The following is a 22,022-nucleotide window of genomic DNA, read 5'->3' as shown; positions in this document are numbered from 1 at the left end:
CAGATTTTTACATGTATTTTTATTTAATCAAATACATTAAAACCAATAACAACTGAGACTTACCTTTAATATATATGCTGGTTGAAACACTAAATAACGTTTATAAATCATAGTCGTCTTCTATTATTATCAAATAAATAAAAGAGAGCAAAGTTTCTAGCACTAAAATAATTACCACCACAGGAAGTTAATTTGAAACGCGATTTTTTATAAGTTAGCAGCTATTATCATGCATATTCAGAGTTGTTTTGTGAACTTTCAACATTCTACTATTAAACTACAAAAAATGGAAGATTTTGCAACGAATATAAAACTTATATTGAGCGTCGAAAGATTTTCCCGGTTTTTTCCCGATTCGCCTCTCAATCCCTAATCGCCCCATTTTACCGGTATATTTTTTCCTTTCTTTTTGGGGAAAATTGGGACGTATGTAGGGTAATTTGGAACGAGACAGGAAAAATTAGGGACGAGAAAACACAAAATTGGAACGCCAAAAGACAAAATAGGGAAGGCTTGTTAGGGTTGTCACTGATATCTTATAATAGATTTTTTAGCCTATACTATCACTTAATTGCGTGATGTAAAGAAGGTTAATGTGTTTATCAGTTAGTTTATGTAAGTATTATAGGTAAAAGAAAAGTATATATATAATTACTTTTTTTCGCGACATTTACCTTGTAATATCTGCCCGGTCGTATGTTCTTTATAGCAATAAAAAAAATTAAAAGTTAAAAGAACTCAAACGAATCAAAACTTTTGTTATTTCAGAATCTATTCACGCGTCGAATCATGATTTTGTTAACATTCACAACGAACACACACAAATAAAAACAGGCCTCAGATTTTAAATGTAACATTAATTAAAAATCCGAGATATCCAATTATGAGTGAGTGAATTAATTGAGTTTAGTTATTTAACTTAGAAAGAATTTCTTTTATTTTTGTTATTATTGGCAGTAATCAGATAAAGCTGTTTTTTTATCTTATTCACCTGATATCTTACTCTTGCTCAAAGATCATTTTGAAAATGTTGATTAAATAAAATTGTATTAATGCATTTCCAGTCCTTTTGTTTTCTATTTTTTATTCTATTTTATGATTTTGTTTCAGAGTTGTGATTTTTAAGAAAACTTAATAATAATTTTCTAAAATATAACATGCACATACTTTTTTTGATCATTGTATTGTTGATTATCATTCACGTCACATCGCTTCGGAATAGAAACCAGCTTAATTTACACTATGTTGTGTATTGTGCTTAAATTATGGATTGTGTAAAATTATGGATTTCGGTCCATATAAATAATTATATGGCACCTATCTATATATCGCAGTACTGCGAGTTGACAGCCCTTACAAATATCCCAATTTAACCCTTAACCGTGTCAATTTACCCCGGACGCTGGGTAAATTGGGACGGCCATTATTTTACCGATTATTTCTTTAAAATGAATAATTAAAATAATGTAACGGTTTTTGGAGTTTACTCCTTAAGAATCGATTTACATATATAGGCCCGGGGTATGAAAATTATGGGGACCAAAATCGTACTAGAGAGTATAGCATGTCACACGAAATGCGTTATGCGCCTGATTGGCTGATGGTGATGCGTGCGCGCGCCAATCAGGAGCCAACGCGCGGCCGCGTTATCGCAGGTGACGCCGGGCTGCTGCGCCGGCAGTCCGCCACAAAGCCTCGTACTGATCGCGCGTTTCTCTCATTATTGTATTTTCATATATTTGTTAGTCGTTTGTTTTGTGTCTCGTTAATTTGTTAATAATCTGTAGTGTATCGTGTTGTCGTAATATAGAACTATTTCTCGTATTGTTTCGTTTAATTTACCGACATCGTTTTGCTTGTGGCCGGACGCCGTTCGGGTTCGATTCCTGAACGTATCAACTGTTAGTGGGTTGATACCCGAATATAACCCGCTACAAATCATTTATTAATAAAGCTTATTAAATATAAACAATTCCTTCTATCAGTGAATGGACAACTTATATATTAATTGTAAAAGTGAATTATATAGACTTACTTAATTACCGCATCCACGTGTTCCGCAACTCCCGGATCATTCTCACTAGAATACGTAACTTCCATATTTTACTGTATTCAACTGACACAAATTTATATTTATATCCAGTAAACTCCAGTCGTGCGTCGGAGCGGACACACACACTTTTTTATCACCTAGGTACGTTCAAGACTCAACTTATTTCTTTGGTTGAGCAGTGACTATTTAATTGGAACTATTTTAAAATTCAATCTGAAGGTCGATTTTGTCCCTATTTACCCCATTGTACGGTATGGTAATCTCTTTGGACTTGAAAAAATGTTCGGCTCCCCAATTTTAAGGCTCGCGGATTGAAAAAAGTGTTCTTATTTCAATTATAACTAAATGTTACTTATATAAAAATATAAAAAAAAAAAAAAAAAACTTATATTCATGGAACGAATACACTCTAATCTAGTGTTATAAACACGCTAAAGGTAGCATAGCAATAATCGCCTCTAAAATTAACTACAGTATGTAGCATCTAGGTATTGGCAACATCATAAAAAACAAATAACAAAAAAAAATGATAATAAACTAGGTACCGTACAATGGGGTAAATAGGGACAAAATCGACCTTCAGATTGATTTTCAAAATAGTTCCAATTAAATAGTCACTGCTCAACCAAAGAAATAAGTTGAGTCTTGAACGTACCTAGGTGATAAAAACCGTTACATTATTTTAATTATTCATTTTAAAGAAATAATCGGTAAAATAATGGCCGTCCCAATTTACCCAGCGTCCGGGGTAAATTGACACGGTTAAGGGTTAAATTGGGATATTTGTAAGGGTTGTCAACTCGCAGTACTGCGATATATAGGTAGGTGCCATATAATTATTTATATGGACCGAAATGATGAATACAATCCATAATTTAAGCACAATACACAACATAGTGTAAATTAAGCTGGTTTCTATTCCGAAGCGATGTGACGTGAATGATAATCAACAATACAATGATCAAAAAAAGTATGTGCAAGTTGTATTTTAGAAAATTATTATTTAATTTCCATAAAAATCACAACTCTGAAACAAAATCATAAAATAGAATAAAAAATAGAAAACAAAAGGACTGGAAATGCATTAATACAATTTTATTTAATCAACATTTTCAAAATGATCTTTGAGCAAGAGTAAGATATCAGGTGAATAAGTTATAAAAGAAGATTTATCTGATTACTGCCTATAATAACAAAAATAAAAGAAATTCTTTCTAAGCTAAATAACTAAACTCAATTAATTCACTCACTCATAATTGGATATCTCGGATTTTTAATTAATGTTACATTTAAAATCTGAGGCCTGTTTTTATTTGTGTGTGTTCGTTGTGAATGTTAAAAAAACATGATTCGACGCGTGAATAGATTATGAAATAACAAAAGTTTTGATTCGTTTGAGTTCTTTTAACTTTTAATTTTTTTTATTGCTATAAAGAACATACGACCGGGCAGATATTACAAGGTAAATGTCGCAAAAAAAAGTAATTATATATATACTTTTCTTTTACCTATAATACTTACATAAACTAACTGATAAACACATTAACCTTCTTTACATCACGCAATTAAGTGATAGTATAGGCTAAAAAATCTATTATAAGATATCAGTGACAACCCTAACAAGCCTTCCCTATTTTGTCTTTTGGCGTTCCAATTTTGTGTTTTCTCGTCCCTAATTTTTCCAGTCTCGTTCCAAATTACCCTACATACGTCCCAATTTTCCCCAAAAAGAAAGGAAAAAATATACATTTTTTATTTTGTCGAAATATTGTATTTAAAATAAGAATATTGCAACTTACCGTTTGTTGTGGTATTTCCAGGTGTATTAAAAACTTATATAAACTGTGATCTTATTGAAAAAACAACGATAATATTACTTTTTTTAAAAGTTCTTTAAGCTGTTTTAAAACGCACTTTTCAACCACTATTTTCAATTTAATTTGACGAATTTTTGGGACCAACTTAACTCATATTTAGTACTTCCATAGTTAACTTGGTTTTTCTTCTATACATTGATAAATATTAACATAAACAAAATTAGGTCGATTCCGTGCTACAGGTACTTTGAGAATCTTCCGCAGGTTTGTCCCAATTTACCCCAGGATCCCAATTTACCCCATGTCATGGTACATACGATACGGTACTTATTAAATTTAAATGTGCCATGTTTTTTTTTTATGATTGAAGGATTACTGGTGGCCTGGAGGCCTTTCCAGTTTCACCAGGACAGGTGGACGAGCAAAGGCTCAGCCAGGAGGGGTAAAGTCAGTAGCTGTAATGTATGGAGAGTAGAGGTAAGGAGAACCGTCTCATATGGGAAAAGTGTCCCACTTTCAGCACTAAGCAACAGTTCAAAAATCCTCCAGAATGGCTAGCATAGGGACAGGGATGATATGAATTGAGCAGTTGTTAGCTGATTGAAGTATGCCGAGTTAAGAAATTTAATATACTTAGTCTGGTCATCAATACTGTTACAATTAAAGATAAACAAAATATTACATTTGAATTTGGAATCTGTCATTTTTATATGATTGCTCATTGGTTTTCTCATTTTGGCGCCAATACATTGTACAATATTTTGCGATATTAAAATGGAGTGGGGTGATAAAGAGAACCGAATCGCTGTGATTGCATTACACAAAGTAGGTATGGAGCCAAATGCAATTTTTAAAACTCTCCATACGCTTGGTATTAGTAAAATGTTTGTGTACCGGGCTATTAATAGGTGCAATGAGACCTCCTCTGTTTGTGACAGAAAAAGATCTGGCCGTCCACGTAGTGTTCGTCTGAAAAAGTTGGTCAAAGCAGTAAGGGAAAGAATTCGAAGAAATTCTGTCCGAAAGCAAAAGATTTTATCTCGAGAGATGAAGAGAGCACCTAGAAGCATGTCGCGTATTTTAAAAGATGACTTAGGACTTGCAGCCTATAAGAGAGGTACTGGTCATTTCTTAACTGATAATTTAAAAGAGAATAGGGTGGTAAAATCGAAACAACTACTGAAGCGGTACGCAAAGGGAGGTCATAGAAAAATTTTGTGTACGGATGAGAATTTTTTTACAATTGAGCAACATTTTAACAAACAAATTACCGTATTTATGCTCAAAGCTCTAAGGAAGCTTCTCAATTAGTCGACAGAGTGCAACGTGCGCACTATTCGACTTCAGTGATGGTTTGGTGGGGTATTAGCTATGAAGGAGTGATTGGGCCATATTTTTGTGAAAAAGGTATCAAAACATCGGCACAAGTGTATCAAGATACCATTCTTGAGAAGGTAGTGAAGCCCCTTAACAACACCGTGTTCAATAATCAAGAATGATCCCTCCAGTAAGACTCGGCGCCAGGCCATAAAACTCGGTCTACGCAGTCTTGGTTGGAAACGAACGTTTCGAACTTCATCAAAGCTGAAGACTGGTCGTCGTCTAGTCCCGATGTTGATCTGCTGGGTTATGATTTATGGTCAGTTTTAGAGAGTACGGCTTGCTAAACGCCATGATAATTTGGAGTCCCTAAAACAATCCGTACGATTGGCAGTGAAAAATTTTCCCATGGAAAGAGTGCGTGCTTCTATTGATAACTAGCCTCAACGTTTAAAGGACTGTATTGCAGCCAATGGAGACCATTTCGAATACGCTTTTTATACTTTAAATTGTTTTATATTTATGTATTAAACTGACTGTAAAAGTAACAAATGTTATTTGCAATAGAAATTTTCTTTTTTCCTTTGTCTCAGTGCTTATGGCAAGACTAGGTATTTAATGACTAAAGTAGTTATGTAGTGATAGTGTAATATACAAGACCAAACTAATTTCGTCAATATAACCTAAAATTATTGCTGTGGTAAAACGTGGAGACATCGATTGCATTTTCTTATCAGCTTTACATTTTTTTTTATTGCCCTTGTAGGCAGACGAGCATACGGCCCACCTGATGGTGAGTGGTTACCGTCGCCTATGGACTTCAGCAATGCCAGGGGCAGAGCCAAGCCGCTGCCTACCGTTAAAGGCAACTTATATACCAACCTACATAAAACACTTTTTGTGATTTTGTAGTACTTACAGTTCTTTCGTCCTTTTTTATTTCTCTATCTTATTCTAGTAAATTTCAGCGCCTTTTTTTAAATTTACCCGGTTGCTACTGTAGCGCCATCCTTATTTATCAGATTTTAACGGAATTTTTTTCACACACAGACTCGGTTCTCTTTATCTCTACCCTCCATAGTGTAATGTTGTAAATCAGGGATAGTATACAAGAAGAACAGCAACATTGTTTATCTGGATGAAGAGTTGTATCAAAAACTTTCTATACCACTCCTGCATATTTGCCGTATGCCGGTATAAGTAGCACCATCTATCACTAAACAGCGAAAACGGATATCGAAACAACTACTGCTATGGAAAATGTTCATCCTCAGAGATCTATGTATGGAGAGCCTAGACACCGACATCCGACGCTTGAGTGTCTCATTGTTCGCCCACGCCGATGGAGCGCAATCCCACCATTTACACAGGATAGCGCCATACCATCGGTGATTGCCGGATATAAAATGGCTCCAACGTGACATACTAGAAATATAATTAACAAATGATTCCAACTCACATCGATATATCACTCCTCGCCGCAGCGGACGGACGCTTACTGGAAGTTTATCCCGGCGAGTTTGACTTCGCCGAGGGGCGGGTTGTAGCAAACAGCTCTAAGAACCTCCGCCCGGCTCGCAGATTGCTTACGATTACGGTGCTATATACTAAGAGATTGCAACACAGTGACCCGTCTGTAGTGGCAGACTATCGTCTGGAATGGTTATCCTGGGGCCGTTCTATTTTCTCTCTCGCATCTATCAAATAGCTGCAATTCTAAAACTTTATAGCTTGGCAAAAATATTTTATGTACGCTTTCTTGCAGGCAAACCTATACGATTGGTTTTGTAATTAAAATATCTTATGATATCAATTTCGAATGGACATCAGATAGGTGTAGTTACCTAAATTAACTTACCTTTTCACATCTGCTTGCCGGGTAGCCATGCACAGACATATTCTGTGTGTTAAAAACTATCATCATCATCAGCCTTTATCTGCCCACTGCTGGACATAGGCCTTCCCCAATGCCTTCCACATAAAAACTATCAGTTGAGTTGAAATTCATTCGGTTATGAAAAGAAATTGTGATGAAAGAAAATTGATTAAAATTAATTCAATTAAAATAGCTATGTAATAAGCCTTTCGATAGGCAAGATATCATTAAAAATAATCTGAAGTCTTGGCTCTTAAACTTAGACTATTTTGAAACAGAACAAGTCGTGTTGTAAAAATGTATAATGATGTATATATAGTATGATATACTGTTCATTTATTGTAGCTAATTTTAACTTAATATTTTATTATACTTTATTGTATGACACACATACACACACACACACACACACACACACACACGCGCACACACCCATAGGCACACACGCACGCACGCACGAACGCACGCCCACACACGCCCACACACACACACACACACACACACACACACACACGTGTGTACTATATTTTCTTTACCTGGTGACCTAGCACTGAACCTAGCAATGTTGGAAAATGAAACAAAGCCGCTGGACGTAGCTTCTCGGGATCCTCCAAAGAGTCCACTGAGATCTTAGTAAATGACCACCATTTTACTGAGATTATATTTCATCCCATATCATCTCATTTCATTTCACCCCAGTTGATTAATGTCTCAAATTAATCATCTTCATTTCATTTCACTCCATAATATAATTTTTCATAAAAATATGAATATAAATTAAAATAAGATATGATTAAAGGTCTCAGTTACCAGGTCATAAAATCCCTTAAAAAAACAATGGTATAGGTAATCTATATTTCAGACATCAAAGATTAAAGGAGATAAATTAGCGCAGCATATTGATTTTCCTGTAATAAATTGGAGAATGGAACCAAATCCAGTAATAATCGCCGCACAGGCTAGACATACAGCATCGGTATGATATTTGTTATTGTTCATTGTTAATAACTTAATATAATGTAAAAAATAATCTTACAAATATTTATTTTCGTTTCAGCTTATATTTTTACACGGTTTGGGTGACACCGGGTAAATAAACAATTTTTATTTAAAACAAATATTAGAACTATTTTAGAACATCATTTACCTAGTCATCGATATTAATTATGATTGCAGTCATGGATGGGCAAGCACGATTGCTGGCATCAGAGGCCCTCATGTCAAAGTTATATGTCCTACGGCTTCGACTATGCCCGTGACGCTCAACAACGGTTTCCGTATGCCCTCGTGGTTTGATTTAAGAACGCTGGACGCTACAGCTCCTGAAGATGAAGAAGGTATTGAGAGAGCCACTGATCTCGTCCATGGGTTGATTGCTGATGAAGTTAAAGTAAGTGAAAGATAAGCAAATGTAGCTTAAGAGCACAATGACTACTTTAGTATAACAATATGACAGTAAATATTTTTCATAAACATACTCCACAAATAGTTCCTTGGTTAGCTATTAATAATAATTCACATAGATTTCATTGATTTACAGGCCGGTGTGCCTGCAGATAAAGTTCTGCTTGGTGGTTTCTCTCAAGGTGGAGCATTAGCTCTATATGCTGCGCTTACATATCCTGAGAGATTAGCAGGAGTCATGTCCCTATCCTGCTGGCTACCTCGACATGGTTATTTCCCTGGAGGCTTAAAGGCTCCTGTTGATTTACCAGTAAGTATTCTAGTGAAATTTCATATAAGAAAGGTTGTGTGATTCTCAAATTAAAGGGAGCATCTTCAACTTACTGACTTTTGTTAGGTACTTAGTAGAGTGATATAGGAAAAGTTGCTGTTTTGAAATGATTGTTGTGATTTCTGAAAAGATTTAATTAGATTTTACTTTGCCACAATCATTGTAGTCGCTTCTAGAAAAACAAATTCCTAGAAACAATTCTGAGGTGAAGCCGAATGAAAAGCCAAGACACTAATGATTTGCTTGAATTAAATGATATTTTTCCCACTTTAGTTTATAAATACATTGTTCAAAAATGAAAAATAATGGATACTATTATTGAACTTACACAAATGGAAATTCATATGGCTTCAAATGTTTTTACTAAAGAGATCTTATAACCAATATCACAGAAGAAATAGCATCCTATTAACATTATAAATTAAAAAAAGTGTTAATAAAATGAAACCTGCCAAATTAATAAATTTACATAAATAACAATGGCAGTATTATGAGTCCACACACTTAAGTATCACCATCTTGCATTCCTGTTTGAACGGTGAGATAGTGAATTTAACCACACATCACAAAGCAGGCAGTGGTATTCTTATTGTTATGACTATGGACTCCAACTACAACTTTATACTAAGTGGACCATGAGTATCTAACCAAGCTCAGTACAATTAACTGACTCACTGCTTGCTACTCAGCAAAAAGTAACAACAATTCAGTATAAAAAATATGTGCATAGTTACTTACCTACATAGATATCATGGAATCAATTAATCAAGTAGCAATGTCCTATACACAAGGATTGTGTGACCCAGGGCATATTCAAGAATATTTTTGTGTAATGTTGGACCAATTTGTTTTTTGTTACAAATTGTTTCTGTTACTATTATAACATTCTTCAGTTTGACCAGTCACATTTACCACTGTGTAGGACGTAATCTATTTACTTTTAGACTAGATTATGTTTCCAGAACTGGCACTGACTACTACTCCCTGACAATTCAATACAACATGCCTTATTATGAAGGCTATAAAACTAGCAATAGACTGTTGTTTACTGGTTCTAATTTATATTAATCATATAAATAAATGTTATTTGTAGACTAATTTAGTACTGATAATTATGTACACAAAGTAACATTGGCCCAGGCAAAGCTCTTTGTTCTTTAGGTCTTAATATTTTGGATTGTGGGATGTTAAACTTTCTAATAAATGACAGACATTTCAATTAAAACAGAAATTTATCATGTTCTGATGGAGTGAAGTATCAGTAAAGAGTGGTGCACTGCATTTACTCACGAAAAGTTTTTGATTTGTTGCAAATTTCCTAATTTTTTTCCAGATATTCCAAGCTCATGGTGATAAGGACCCAGTTGTATCTTTCAAATGGGGACAAATGACGGCATCATGCCTCAAGACATTTATGAAAAATGTTAAATTTTCAACATACCAAGGACTCGCACATAGCTCATCCATTGCCGAACTCAAAGACATGCAAGAATTTATAGAAAAGACCCTGCCAGCATCAAAGTAAATGTACCATTTATTACTTGAAAAGATTATCATACATTCAGTCTACTATTTTGGATGTGCTAATTATATCGTAGGGTGAATGGGTATTTGGTTTAAGCAACATTTTTTCATCTTTATAGGAGAGCAATTTAAAGTCTAAAATTTTGAAAAATAGCACTTTAAACCAAACTTCTTCAGCTATTGGAGCAATGGAATAAACTTAATTGAAGTTCAATTAAGAACATTGAACTGTTGATGCATATTTATATAAAACAAAACCTTTAATTAAAAAGATAAATATTGTGTATTAAGCGAATATCAAAACCAAATAGCCTTTCACCCCTCTATATACTATTTGTAAGATAATTATGTTGTTTAGAAAAAAATCATTTAATAGTGACATTGAACTGCATTTGAATTTAAACATTAGTTTGTTTATGGAGCAGGAATAAAACAAGACATGGTTTCATTATTGATTAAAAACATTTGACAGTTTCCTCAATGTTCCTGAACTGGAAAGGTCTGCAACCCTTTTTGGATTTGGTGTATTAATAATTTATTTAGGTACTTAGATATGTTAAAAAATTCTACACATAATAATAGTACTACATAGTTTGGCATTCAAAATGCAGTCCATGTACCTATTATTTTGAGGAAGTTAGGTGATTAGTAGTAATTCAGCATTCTTCGAAAACGTAGTGCATCAGAACATATGCTATAATTTTTTTAATACCTTATGTTAAGGTTGCAAAATTATGTTATGAAATATGCACCCACAAATAAACCATTGATAAATCAATCACTATTTTAAGACTAACAAAATATAAAAATGAAATTATCCAGTTGACTTTATTTAATTATAACCTTATACATTTTGGAACCTGAAGAAATCAGAAGCACTTAGGTGAGAAAGTTATCAGTAGGGTCCTTTACGATCGGACTAATATTATTTTTAAACTCCATGTAATTAGAAATACCTGTGCATGTATTTTAAAAAAACAATGTTAAAGATAAATGTACTGTAATTAAAAAGTAAAATGCACCCACTTCCTTCTACTTGAAAGTTAAAATTTAGGTAGTAAATAAAACCAGAAGTCTAAACGATCCATGAAAGTATGACATTGGAGGTGGATTGATCTAGGAGTTCGAATATTCCGAAATCTTGCATGGCATAATGACTGAACGAAAAAAAAGACATGTATAGTAATCGGCACGAGTCGTGAGCTCTCGAAAAAAGAGTGGGGGGCTGTCTGTGTACAATTAGGGTAAACTTAAATGGATCACTCATGTATTACCTTTTTTATAATTAAATTAACTTCGTTCAATTTGGGATTTAAAAATGTATTAGTAATTTCATAATAAATAACATATAAGCTAGGGGATAGTGTTATTCGCGTTCGTAGGAATTACCTAACCATAACCCTACACGTGTCCCCTGGATGGTGCCAAATGAATAACAACGCGGGGTCTCGAGCGGCGGTAAATTAACTCGACCAAACCAGCGAAAGCTTGGTCTATCAGTAGGAGTAGGAAGTGACCCCCACTAGCCGCAACCCTATAACGTCAGGATCGATGGTCTTGGCTTCATTATCTGGGCCACGAAGAAGAAAACTTCTATAAAAATCACCCCAAGTCCACGGTGAGACCTCGCGCCAAGGGACTGCATGGCTGATGGGAGATCAATTGATAGCGATCGACCTCTACGGACATGGCAAACGTAGTTGTAGTCTGCCTTCTTAGGAAATAGCGTCACCCCTAAGTGACCTTGTACTTCGTCCAATACTCGTGAAAACAAAATGAATGAAAAACAAAAAACTAAAACAAACCCTACTATGATTCAATCAACCTTGCACAAGAGCATGCTTACAAAAGCACGCAGCAACTCACTCGGTACCATACCGCAAGACATCAACGTCCCTGAAATGGGACGTTTACTGGACTTGGTTTACTGGACGCCAGTAAAATGACAATTTACAAAACTATACTGCAGCCTGTATGGACATATGGTATACAGATATGGGGCACTGCCAGCCAGTAATGTAGAAATACTAGAGCGGTTTCAAAGCAAAACAATGAGAACCATATGCAATATTCCACCATACATAAGCAACCAATATGTAAATCTGGATTTGAATTTAAGAACAGTGAAGGAAGAAATTGAAACATACAGCAAGAATTACCAATCACAACTTGAACACAATAATCAGCTAGCTGTAGAACTGCAGGGGGAGGACAGTCTAAGATACTTTCGCCAAAAAAGGAATATTATACCAGACCTAGCAATAAGTTTTGCAGATAGGAGATGAGAGTTGTACCACTGGGGACATAACTCGGCTAAGTCAACTTTTCCTGATGAAAATCTGACATCAAATTTGATTATTGTTTTTGAAGAAACAGATTGCTCTAAGTTGCAGGATAGAGAAAAAAAAGTAATCTTCTTGTTCTATATATATATAAATGAATTGCTGTTCGTTAGTCTCGCTAAAACTCAAGAACGGCTGGACTGATTTGGCTAATTTTGGTCTTGAATTATTTGTGGAAGTCCAGGGAAGGTTTAAAAGGTAGATAAATATGAAAATGCTCGGAATTAAATAAAAATAACAATTTTGTTTTTTCTTTGATGTGTCCCCCGTCGGACGGATTCCTTTTATACAAAAGTTTAGGTCTTATTTATCGATTGAGGCACTACGAAGTCTGCCGGGTCAGCTAGTTTTATAATAATTTTGGCCGGGGTTTCGCTCGTATTAAATCAGAAATAACCCTATTATTAACTAATTTCCAAAAGTTTGTCAATTTATCGCTTTTGTGGTGACCGATATGGAAGAGCAACACAAATTTATATTATCATGCTCTAGATTTTCGACGATTTTCGTTCTGGTGCCCGAGAAACCATTTTTAATGTCTTTAAAATTAATATATATATATCAATAATATCATAAGATTAATATACCTAAACCTATTTTGAATTGATAAGCTTATAAGAGAATGTTACAGCTACTTTAGACAAGCCCACTGAGTTTCTCGCCAGATCTTCTCAGTGAGTCGCGTTTCGTACCTGGTGGTAGATTCTGCAAAGCACTGCTCTTGCTAGGGCAAGTGTTAGCAACACTCCCGGCTTGAGCCCCGTGAGCTCACCTACACGTCAAGGAGAAACTGAAATAGCCTCTCAAGGTTATCAGCATAGGTAGGAAAAAAAAAACTTTAGACATGACCTATGGGACTTAGTGAAAAAGGTTTGAGTTTAATTTCGAGTGAGCTTGTGCGATATCGTACACCTTAGGACCCTACATTGAGTACTCCGAACCGGTACGAGTAATCGGCACGAGATGGGCATCCGGCGCACAGTGGGTCGATACTGTGATTTTAGTGACTTAGGGACCAAATTTGTTTTTTAAGAAATTTTTTTACATAGATAGATAGAGCTCGGTAATCTCAATAATAATTGTTTTGGGCAAAAATTACAAAAAGTTTATAGTTTGGTCAGAAAAATGTGTTTTGTGATTTTTTTGTATGGAGCGGGTCACATTAAATTAAATTCCTGCTAAGTACCGTGAAGTCCCGCTTTGAAACTTTATTTTTCTTACACCTTGTCTATAAATTCAATTCCTGCTAAGTACCGTGAAGTCCCGCTTTGAAACTTTATTTTTCTTACACCTTGTCTAGTCTACTATCATTTGATGCTATGAACATGTGCATAAAGTTGCAACTCTGCCAAATAAATGGATCGAAAAAAATGAATAAATAAATAGAATAAAAACCTTTATTTTTATTTTCGTAAGTGCTTTTAAGTTAAATTTGATATGGATTAGTAAGTAAAAGCACGTAATAATACCCATAATTACATAATACCTAACAAAAATACATTATAATACATAAAAATACATTTAGTAGGTCTCTAATTAATCAATCTCTGTAATTATTAGGATAGTTATCATTAGTTAATGAGGATAATTAGTTAAGCAGCCATTACTGGGTAGTAGAAAATATAGTAAACATTTGTGTCTCTCTGGAAGTATAAAGTGACCATATTTATTATATACTAACTAGTGTTCGTTTATTCGTACTACTACTAACATCTCGTGATTGTCGTCGTGATCTTCCTTTTTCCGTTATTATGGATAATTTTGTTAACAATTTAGGATTATTTATGATTTTAAGAGAGCAACCACAGTCGCTGTCTGATAATAAAAAACTCTTTCAATTCCTACAAAATCAAATAAACGTGACCGAAGAGAAAAGTGTTGAGTCCCAAAAACTCTGTACGCACTTTTGTTCAAATATAAGTGCAATATGGAAACGAAGTATTCGCATGTTAGCACAGTTTATAAGAAAAAAATGTGATTGGTTTGAATGTGCAATAAACTCTCCCGAAGGCATGATACCTGAAGCTATCAACACTGTACAGGAAAGTCTCGAGATTTATAATACTGAAGAGGTTGAAAATGTACCACGCTCTAATGTAGTACAGAAGCCTCGACATCTACTTTTACACCTCGAAAACCTTTTGAAGAATTGGGATCCAGGCACATTGAACAAATTTACCAATCGCTTTCGTTATCCCCGAATGAAATGAAAGCTACTACAATTGCTAGTTTGAGAAACACTGGAAATGAAGATGTAGGAGTTTACAAATGGATTTAACAAATGGTTCAATAATGAACCATTTGTTATCTTCCATCTTCGGGGTCGCCGAAGATCTAGAAAAAATTAAGGAGTGTTTAAGTACAAGTAAAGTGAAAAGTAATACATATTCTCCCGATAAGGCACTATTAGTTTCACTTAAATTAAGTAAGTGGCAGTATATAAACCTAAGAGAAGCAGCAAGTGAAAATGGGTCTGATTTATACCCTTCTTAATATAAAATTAAGCAAGAAAAGACCAAATGTTATCCAGGGAAAGACGAGGTAATTATTATGGAAGAAGGAGCTGCTATTAAAATGCAAGCACTACTAAGCTTGGCGGTATACAGGCTTTTAGATGTGATTACTTCGGATTCGGACTCGGCAAGAGAGCTACTGCTTATAAGCAAATAGGTTTTGATAGAGCCCCAAGTCAGTAATTATAAACAAAAGACTGAAACAGAGTTTGATGATTCATCTATTTTCTTGGCTAGTCTAGTTCCTATAAGGCTTCAGAAATTTGATGGAACAATTGTTTGGGAAAACGACCTACCCTCATCAACTTTTTATTGCCGTCCAATAACCGTTTAAATTTATAAAAGAAACGCAGTCAACAATGGCAATTATAAAAGCTAGCATAACAGAAGAAATAGAAAGACTTCAGCCATCAAAAATCAAACAAGTTGAAGTTAAGCATCAATTGCACATGACGATGATAGACGGCAAAGTAACCTCATATTCGTCAGAAACATTTTCTGCTGTCTGTGATATTTGCAAAGCAAAACCGTCAGACTTTTTTGGAGTCACTTGCTTATCAAAGAGAAAATAATGAAGAAATATTCCAGTATGGAATGCCATCTTTACATGCCTGGATAAGATGCATGAAGTGCTTATTTCATATCGGTAAATATAATTTTATAACTTTACAATTTTTTCATGGTATGTAGTTTCCTGTGAGATTATTTTTTAAATGTCATTTTTTTGTTTGCGTCTTATCGTTAGGACTTCAAGAAATGGAGTTGCAAGGGGTGATGACAAAGAAAAAATGTCAATCAGAAAGAGCGCTATACCTCAAGCGTTTAAAAAGGAATACGGTTTACTTATAGATGTTGTCAGGCAAGAAGTAGGAACAACCAATGATGGCAATACTGCCAGAAGATTTTTCAGGGATGTAGAAGGAACAGCCCGCATAACAGGAATACGTAAAGATTTAATAGAGAGGTTTCATGTGATTCTTCAGACTGTTGCATCTGGAGAGCGCGTGGACCTTTCCGAGTTTTGTAGATATACTGCAGAATTGTATATTAATTTATATGCCTGGTATTATATGCCTTCTAGTATCCATAAATTGTTGGCACATGGCAGTGATATACAATAATTAAAAACTTTGCCTTTGGTGCCATTCCTATAGGTAAACTGTTGGAAGAGGCAGCGGAAGCTTGCAATAAAGATTTTGAGAAATATACAGAGAGTTGTTATTTTAGAAAGATAAGTAGAATGCCGACTAATGACGATATTTTACACAATCTTCTTTTGTCTTCTGATCTAAAGATCGAATGGTGAAACAAAATATATAATTCTTAGAGAGATTGATTAATTAGAGACCTACTAAATGTATTTTTATGTATTATAAATGTATTTTTGTTAGGTATTATGTCATTATGGGTATTATTACGTGCTTTTACTTACTAATCCATATTAAATTTAACTTAAAAGCACTTACGAAAATAAAAATAAAGGTTTTTATTCTATGTATTTATTCATTTTTTTCGATCCATTTATTTGGCAGAGTTGCAACTTTATGCACATGTTCATAGCATCAAATGATAGTAGACTAGACAAGGTGTAAGAAAAATAAAGTTTCAAAGCGGGACCTCACGGTACTTAGCAGGAATTTAATTTAATGTGACCCGCTCCATACAAAAAAATCACAAAACACATTTTTCTGACTAAACTATAAAGTTTTTGTAATTTTTGCCCAAAACAATTATTACTGAGATTAACGAGCTCTATCTATCTATGTAAAAAAATTTCTTAAAAAACAAAGTTGGTCCCTAAGTCACTAAAATCATAGTATCGACCCACTGTGCGGCGTCTTCTATGATTGTCAAGAAATTTTATAAGATTAATAAACCCGTCCAACCCGAGTCGACGCACTCGCCTTATCGACGCGTGTGACGTGCTGCGTACCCAAATAAGTCTTGTAAAAAATTCCGTTATCTTCAAACAAGTATTAATCAATGCCCAAGACAAAAACAAAAAAAACACTGTTACTAAAAACTTTCAAATAATATTTAAATGTGGGTACTGTATGTTTTCGTTACAAGAAACAACAAACTTAATAAGTTTTGAATATTTTTGTCTCGTGTAGTGAGTGGGCAGTAGTTCAAAAGAGTAACTTTAGCAACTATCTTGAAATAATCATCAACATGGTCACACTATCTGTTTCGATCGCTCCTTCGTCATTAAATCAAGCGGACTATGGAACTCATTCATATTCCAAGCGATAGACAACTTCAAAAGGTGAAACCGGCATCCCCATCTGTCTACAAATCAAGCTATAATTAACTTATTTGAATATATTTTTATTTCACACTTGTATTTTTTTATCGTGTTTCATTTTGTATTTTTGTGCAAAGACTTGTTAAGGGGCTCCCGGCCCACTTTGTTGTAACCGCCGCGCCATCCACCTTATAACAAATAGTCTCAGTTGTAAAGTATAAAGGCTACCGCACCCTTCAATCCGGTATAGCTGTTCGTGGTAGGAATAGGCAGGTCGTAGTAATTGCGTGGTAGCAATACACCGTTCGAACGTACAATAAATTGAAATAATAAAATTGCCAGTTTCTATAAATTTCCGCCCATTACCAGAAATATTAGTATGGTTCACCTCTTAGATATCAAATTATTTTAAATTATGAGAAACAGTCATTAGCCGTAAATCATCAGCATCAAAATGGCATCTGAAATTTTTCTTCGCTTTGTCACTTTTGCCTTACCTTATTTTAGCTAATGGGACTATTCCGTAATATACTAATCTTTGGCCTATTCTAGCTACGCGCAGACGGGATTTGTTAAGTACTTATACTCTAATTGCCTTAAAATAAGACATGACTTAAAGGTCTTAGTTACCTGGTCATAAAATCCCTTAAAAAACATACTGTACTGCTACTCTAAAGTAATCTGTGATTTTGACATTTCAGAAAAAAAATAACCTATATACCCACTTTTCACTCGTTCACGTTAGCAGATTCTACTTTTCAAACTAAATACACATAGAGGTACTTTGGAACAGTATACCTTATTATTTATTTTATATATCATGATTTGGCATTATTCATCATGATTATTTTGGCAATACAGTCTATCGTAGGTACAGCTTTATAAATTTCTGGAAATTCAAACAAACTAAAGTTTGTCAACATTTTACTATTCTCTAACGAGAAATAAAAGAAAAATAACATGAAGAAAAACAATGGAACCGAAGCACCTGTTTGTAAAAAACCACGAATGTCACGTAAAGGAAGCACCAAATGTAAGTATGCTTATCAAGTTTACTTTTGTAGTATATTCACGAAGAGTGTGCAGTAGCTTAGGTGTGCAATCCGCATTGCTAAAATGCATGAGCTACGGTAATAATTTACTATCAGGTGGGCTGTATTCTCGTCTGCCTACAAAGACAACAAAATAACAACGACGGTGTCCAGTCGCCATCAGTTAAGGTCATTGTTTTTAAGATACTGTCTCTTTATACTTTTAAAACTTAACAAAAAACCTGAGCGGTTTAAATTATGACATCATGTCACAAGACAGGTGGAGACCTCCCTGGTGTGTTTACTGGAGTTTGAGATATGAATTTGAAATCTCATTTATATTGCAAAATAGCCCTCCTTTCAGCCTGACTTACAATATTTGCTATATTATAATATAATAACCAGTAAGTGTCTACCCATCTCTTCCAATAATAAAAAAAAATGTGTTCGTTAACAAAAAAATCATAATGGGTTAGACCATTAATATCACATTAATCTACAGTAAATATAATTTTTAATTAAAAAATTGTTTGGTACCTCGATATCTTCTAAGTCATAATCAAATTGTTGTTCTAATGTGATTTAACTTTGTTTTATAGGTATAGTCTCATCAGACAATAACTGTGAAGAACTCAATTCTGACAAAACATTAAAACCCGTTAAAAGTGTAAAGCACTTACCTAAATTTCGTTTCAAAATTGCTGGAGAACAAGCAAGTCTAGAAACTATAAATGTTGAAAGGGTACCATTAGTACTTACAGATATTCAACATCTTTTACTCCATTCCCTTTTAGGAAGCCTTAATTTATCACAGCCACCTCGGTGGTATGTTTTAGAAAAATGTGGCAAAATCACCCAAACTACTTGCTTAATTTTGGAAGGTGTTTCTGTTAAACACTTAGAAAACTATTATGAAGATCTAACTTGCTTAAAAACAATTTTTAATCATACCGTTGAAGTTCTCACACCATCAGTTTATAATGGCTCACTAGTTCAAGAACTAGCTTTAGTACCATTAACTGAACTAGAAAAAGAAAGCTTAATACAGAAATATGGTTCTATGAATTTAGCTCTCGAGGTTAGAAAAGATCTAATGGTCATGATGAGAGCAATTTTTCCAATTGTTGATCAGAGTGAAAGCACAAATGAAATAAGATGCAATGATAAGTTTCCTAGAACACAACTTATTCTATCAGCTTGGCAGTTGTTAGAGGAAAATTACCCTGTACCTCTGAAAGGTAAATTGCAACACACATATTCAGATTATGTAATGAGTAAAGAGGAATATACACCCGTAACAGCAACCTCACCACTATTTGGTATAGACTGTGAAATGTGCATTACAAATGCTGGGTCAGAATTAACTCGTATATCTGTAGTGAATGAAAAACATGAAGTTGTCTATGAATCCTTGGTTAAGCCCTACAACGATATAACAGATTATTTGACACGATTTTCTGGAATTACAAAGCCAATATTGAATGATGTAACAAAAAGACTCGAGGATGTTCAAAAAGATTTACGGGAACTTTTACCATCAGATGCTATTCTTGTAGGTCAATCATTAAATGTAGACATGCATGCTTTAAAAATGATGCATCCATACATAATTGATACAAGCGTAATATTTAATTTTATGGGTGAAAGATCTCGTAAACCAAAATTAAAATCTTTGGTAAAAGAACTATTGAGAGAAGATATCCAATGTGGCAAAAATGGACATTGTTCTGTAGAAGATTCCTTAGCTTCATTGAAATTAGTGCAACTTAAACTCAGTAAAAACATTGAATATGGAGATGCAGTGCACACAAACAGAGAAAAATTTAAAGAAAATATAATAAAAATGGCACAGTCTGAACATTACACAATCTCAATATTCAACCGCATGATGGAACACAAGAAATCTTCTTTGATTGTTGGATGTGACAACATTACGGGGGATTACCACACATACTTGTCTCAAGCAAAAGAAAATATGACATCACAGTTAAAAAGAGGGAAAGGGATGTCTAAAAAAATTAAATTGAATACTGTTGATACAGTTGACGAAGTGATATCAACTCTATGTAATGCTGTTTCTGAATATAATTTTACTATGGCACATTTGAGATTGAAATTAGATACTTCAAATGAACTAGAGGAGATTAAAAAAATAGATAAGTGGATAAAAAGTGTGTGGAACAGTGTTGAGCAATCAGCTCTGTGTATAGTAGTGCTTGGAGGAACAACTGTAGACAATGGCGTTGCTATGATAAGAGTTAAAGGGTCTTGACATGTCTCATTCTATCAAACTATCATTAAACGAATATCTTCATATGAAATTGTTTTATTTTTAATAGTAGTAATAAAACAGATATAATGATACATGTGCTAATAAAATCTGTGCATGATAAATCGTTATGAGAGCAATAATAAGCTTTGTCCCTTGATAATAAAAGCATGAAAAGAATTTCATAGTGAAACTGATTAATTCTATCTCTATCTGTCGTAGGTGCCTTTGGAGGCAATACTTCCTATTAATTAAACATTTCATTGTAATAAAACGTTTGATTTATTTAAAATTTAGTCGTCGTGGCCTAAAGGATAAGACGTCCGGTGCATTCGTATGTAGCGATGCACCGGTGTTCGAATCCGCAGGCGGGTACCAATTTTTCTAATGAAATACGTACTCAACAAATGTTCACGATTGACTTCCACGGTGAAGGAATAACATCGTGTAATAAAAATCAACCCGCAAAAATTATAATTTGCGTAATCACTGGTGGTAGGACCTCTTAGGAGTCCGCACGGGTAGGTACCACCACCCCGCCTATTTCCGCCGTGAAGCAGTAATGTGTTTCGGTTCGAAGGGTGGGGTAGCCGTTGTAAATATACTGAAACCTTAGAACTTATATCTCGAGGTGGGTGGCGCGTTTACGTTGTAGATGTCTATGGACTCCAGTAACCACTTAACACCAGTTGGGCTGTGAGCTCGTCCACCCATCTAAGCAAAACTCCAGACTATTACGTAACTCTTGCTCTTCACCAAGGCGCATACTTGACTTATATCATCTTATACGCTATCACGTTTTTTTTCATAATTATTCTGAATTTGAAATTTAAAAAAAAACATACCAAAGGGTTGACCAATAAATCAGCTTCAAAACTGCATAAAAACTTATTGCTCCACCTAACATTTATTTTTAGCTAGGGACAGCCAAAACTTAAGACACTAGGTGGATCGATAGATGTGTCCGGGAGTGTATTTATGTATGTTTGTTAAATACTAAGAGAATCTACGTAGTTTCACAATAAATTATTTATTCGGAAACTCGACCGGATAAAATTGTTCATTTTATTTAGAAAATAATTTGGGGCTAGACAGCCTCTGCTCCTCTGTTGCCTCCAGGCCTCCAGATCTCTAAATCCGGCCCTGCGTTCGATGCACCGGTGACCATTCGCGTCGAACTCGTCGAATGCGACGAAGGGTTCGTCATAACAACTAATCCATAGATTCCATCGTCCAACCCATTGAGTTTTTCGCCGGATCTCAGTGAGTCGCGCTTCCGATGCTAGGGTTGGTGTTA

The 22,022-nt window shown here is 34.6% G+C and overlaps 2 protein-coding genes across 2 annotated transcripts; both read left to right on the top strand.

Moving 5' to 3' along the window:
* Nucleotides 1–7,946: 7,946 nt before the first annotated feature.
* LOC692950 (lysophospholipase) lies at nucleotides 7,947–11,141 on the top strand (the record flags this gene model as incomplete). Its single annotated transcript, NM_001046790.1, is given in 5 exon segments — nucleotides 7,947–8,042; nucleotides 8,124–8,155; nucleotides 8,243–8,456; nucleotides 8,607–8,780; nucleotides 10,135–11,141. Coding segments are annotated over 5 exon segments (663 nt in total). The 3' UTR covers nucleotides 10,327–11,141.
* A 6,944-nt stretch (nucleotides 11,142–18,085) lies between these two features.
* Nucleotides 18,086–20,777, top strand: LOC101738143 (RNA exonuclease 5). The gene is made up of 2 exons (XM_004931423.5): nucleotides 18,086–18,458; nucleotides 19,056–20,777. Exons 1-2 carry the CDS (start codon nucleotides 18,386–18,388, stop codon nucleotides 20,726–20,728), a joined length of 1,746 nt encoding a protein of 581 aa, XP_004931480.1. The 5' UTR covers nucleotides 18,086–18,385; the 3' UTR covers nucleotides 20,729–20,777.
* Nucleotides 20,778–22,022: the final 1,245 nt, after the last annotated feature.

Source organism: Bombyx mori, chromosome 11 (assembly GCF_030269925.1).
Source record: "Bombyx mori chromosome 11, ASM3026992v2".
Taxonomy (NCBI): domain Eukaryota; kingdom Metazoa; phylum Arthropoda; class Insecta; order Lepidoptera; family Bombycidae; genus Bombyx; species Bombyx mori.
The sequence above is the reverse complement of the archived record's forward strand: the minus strand, read 5'-3'. Positions and strand labels throughout refer to the sequence as shown.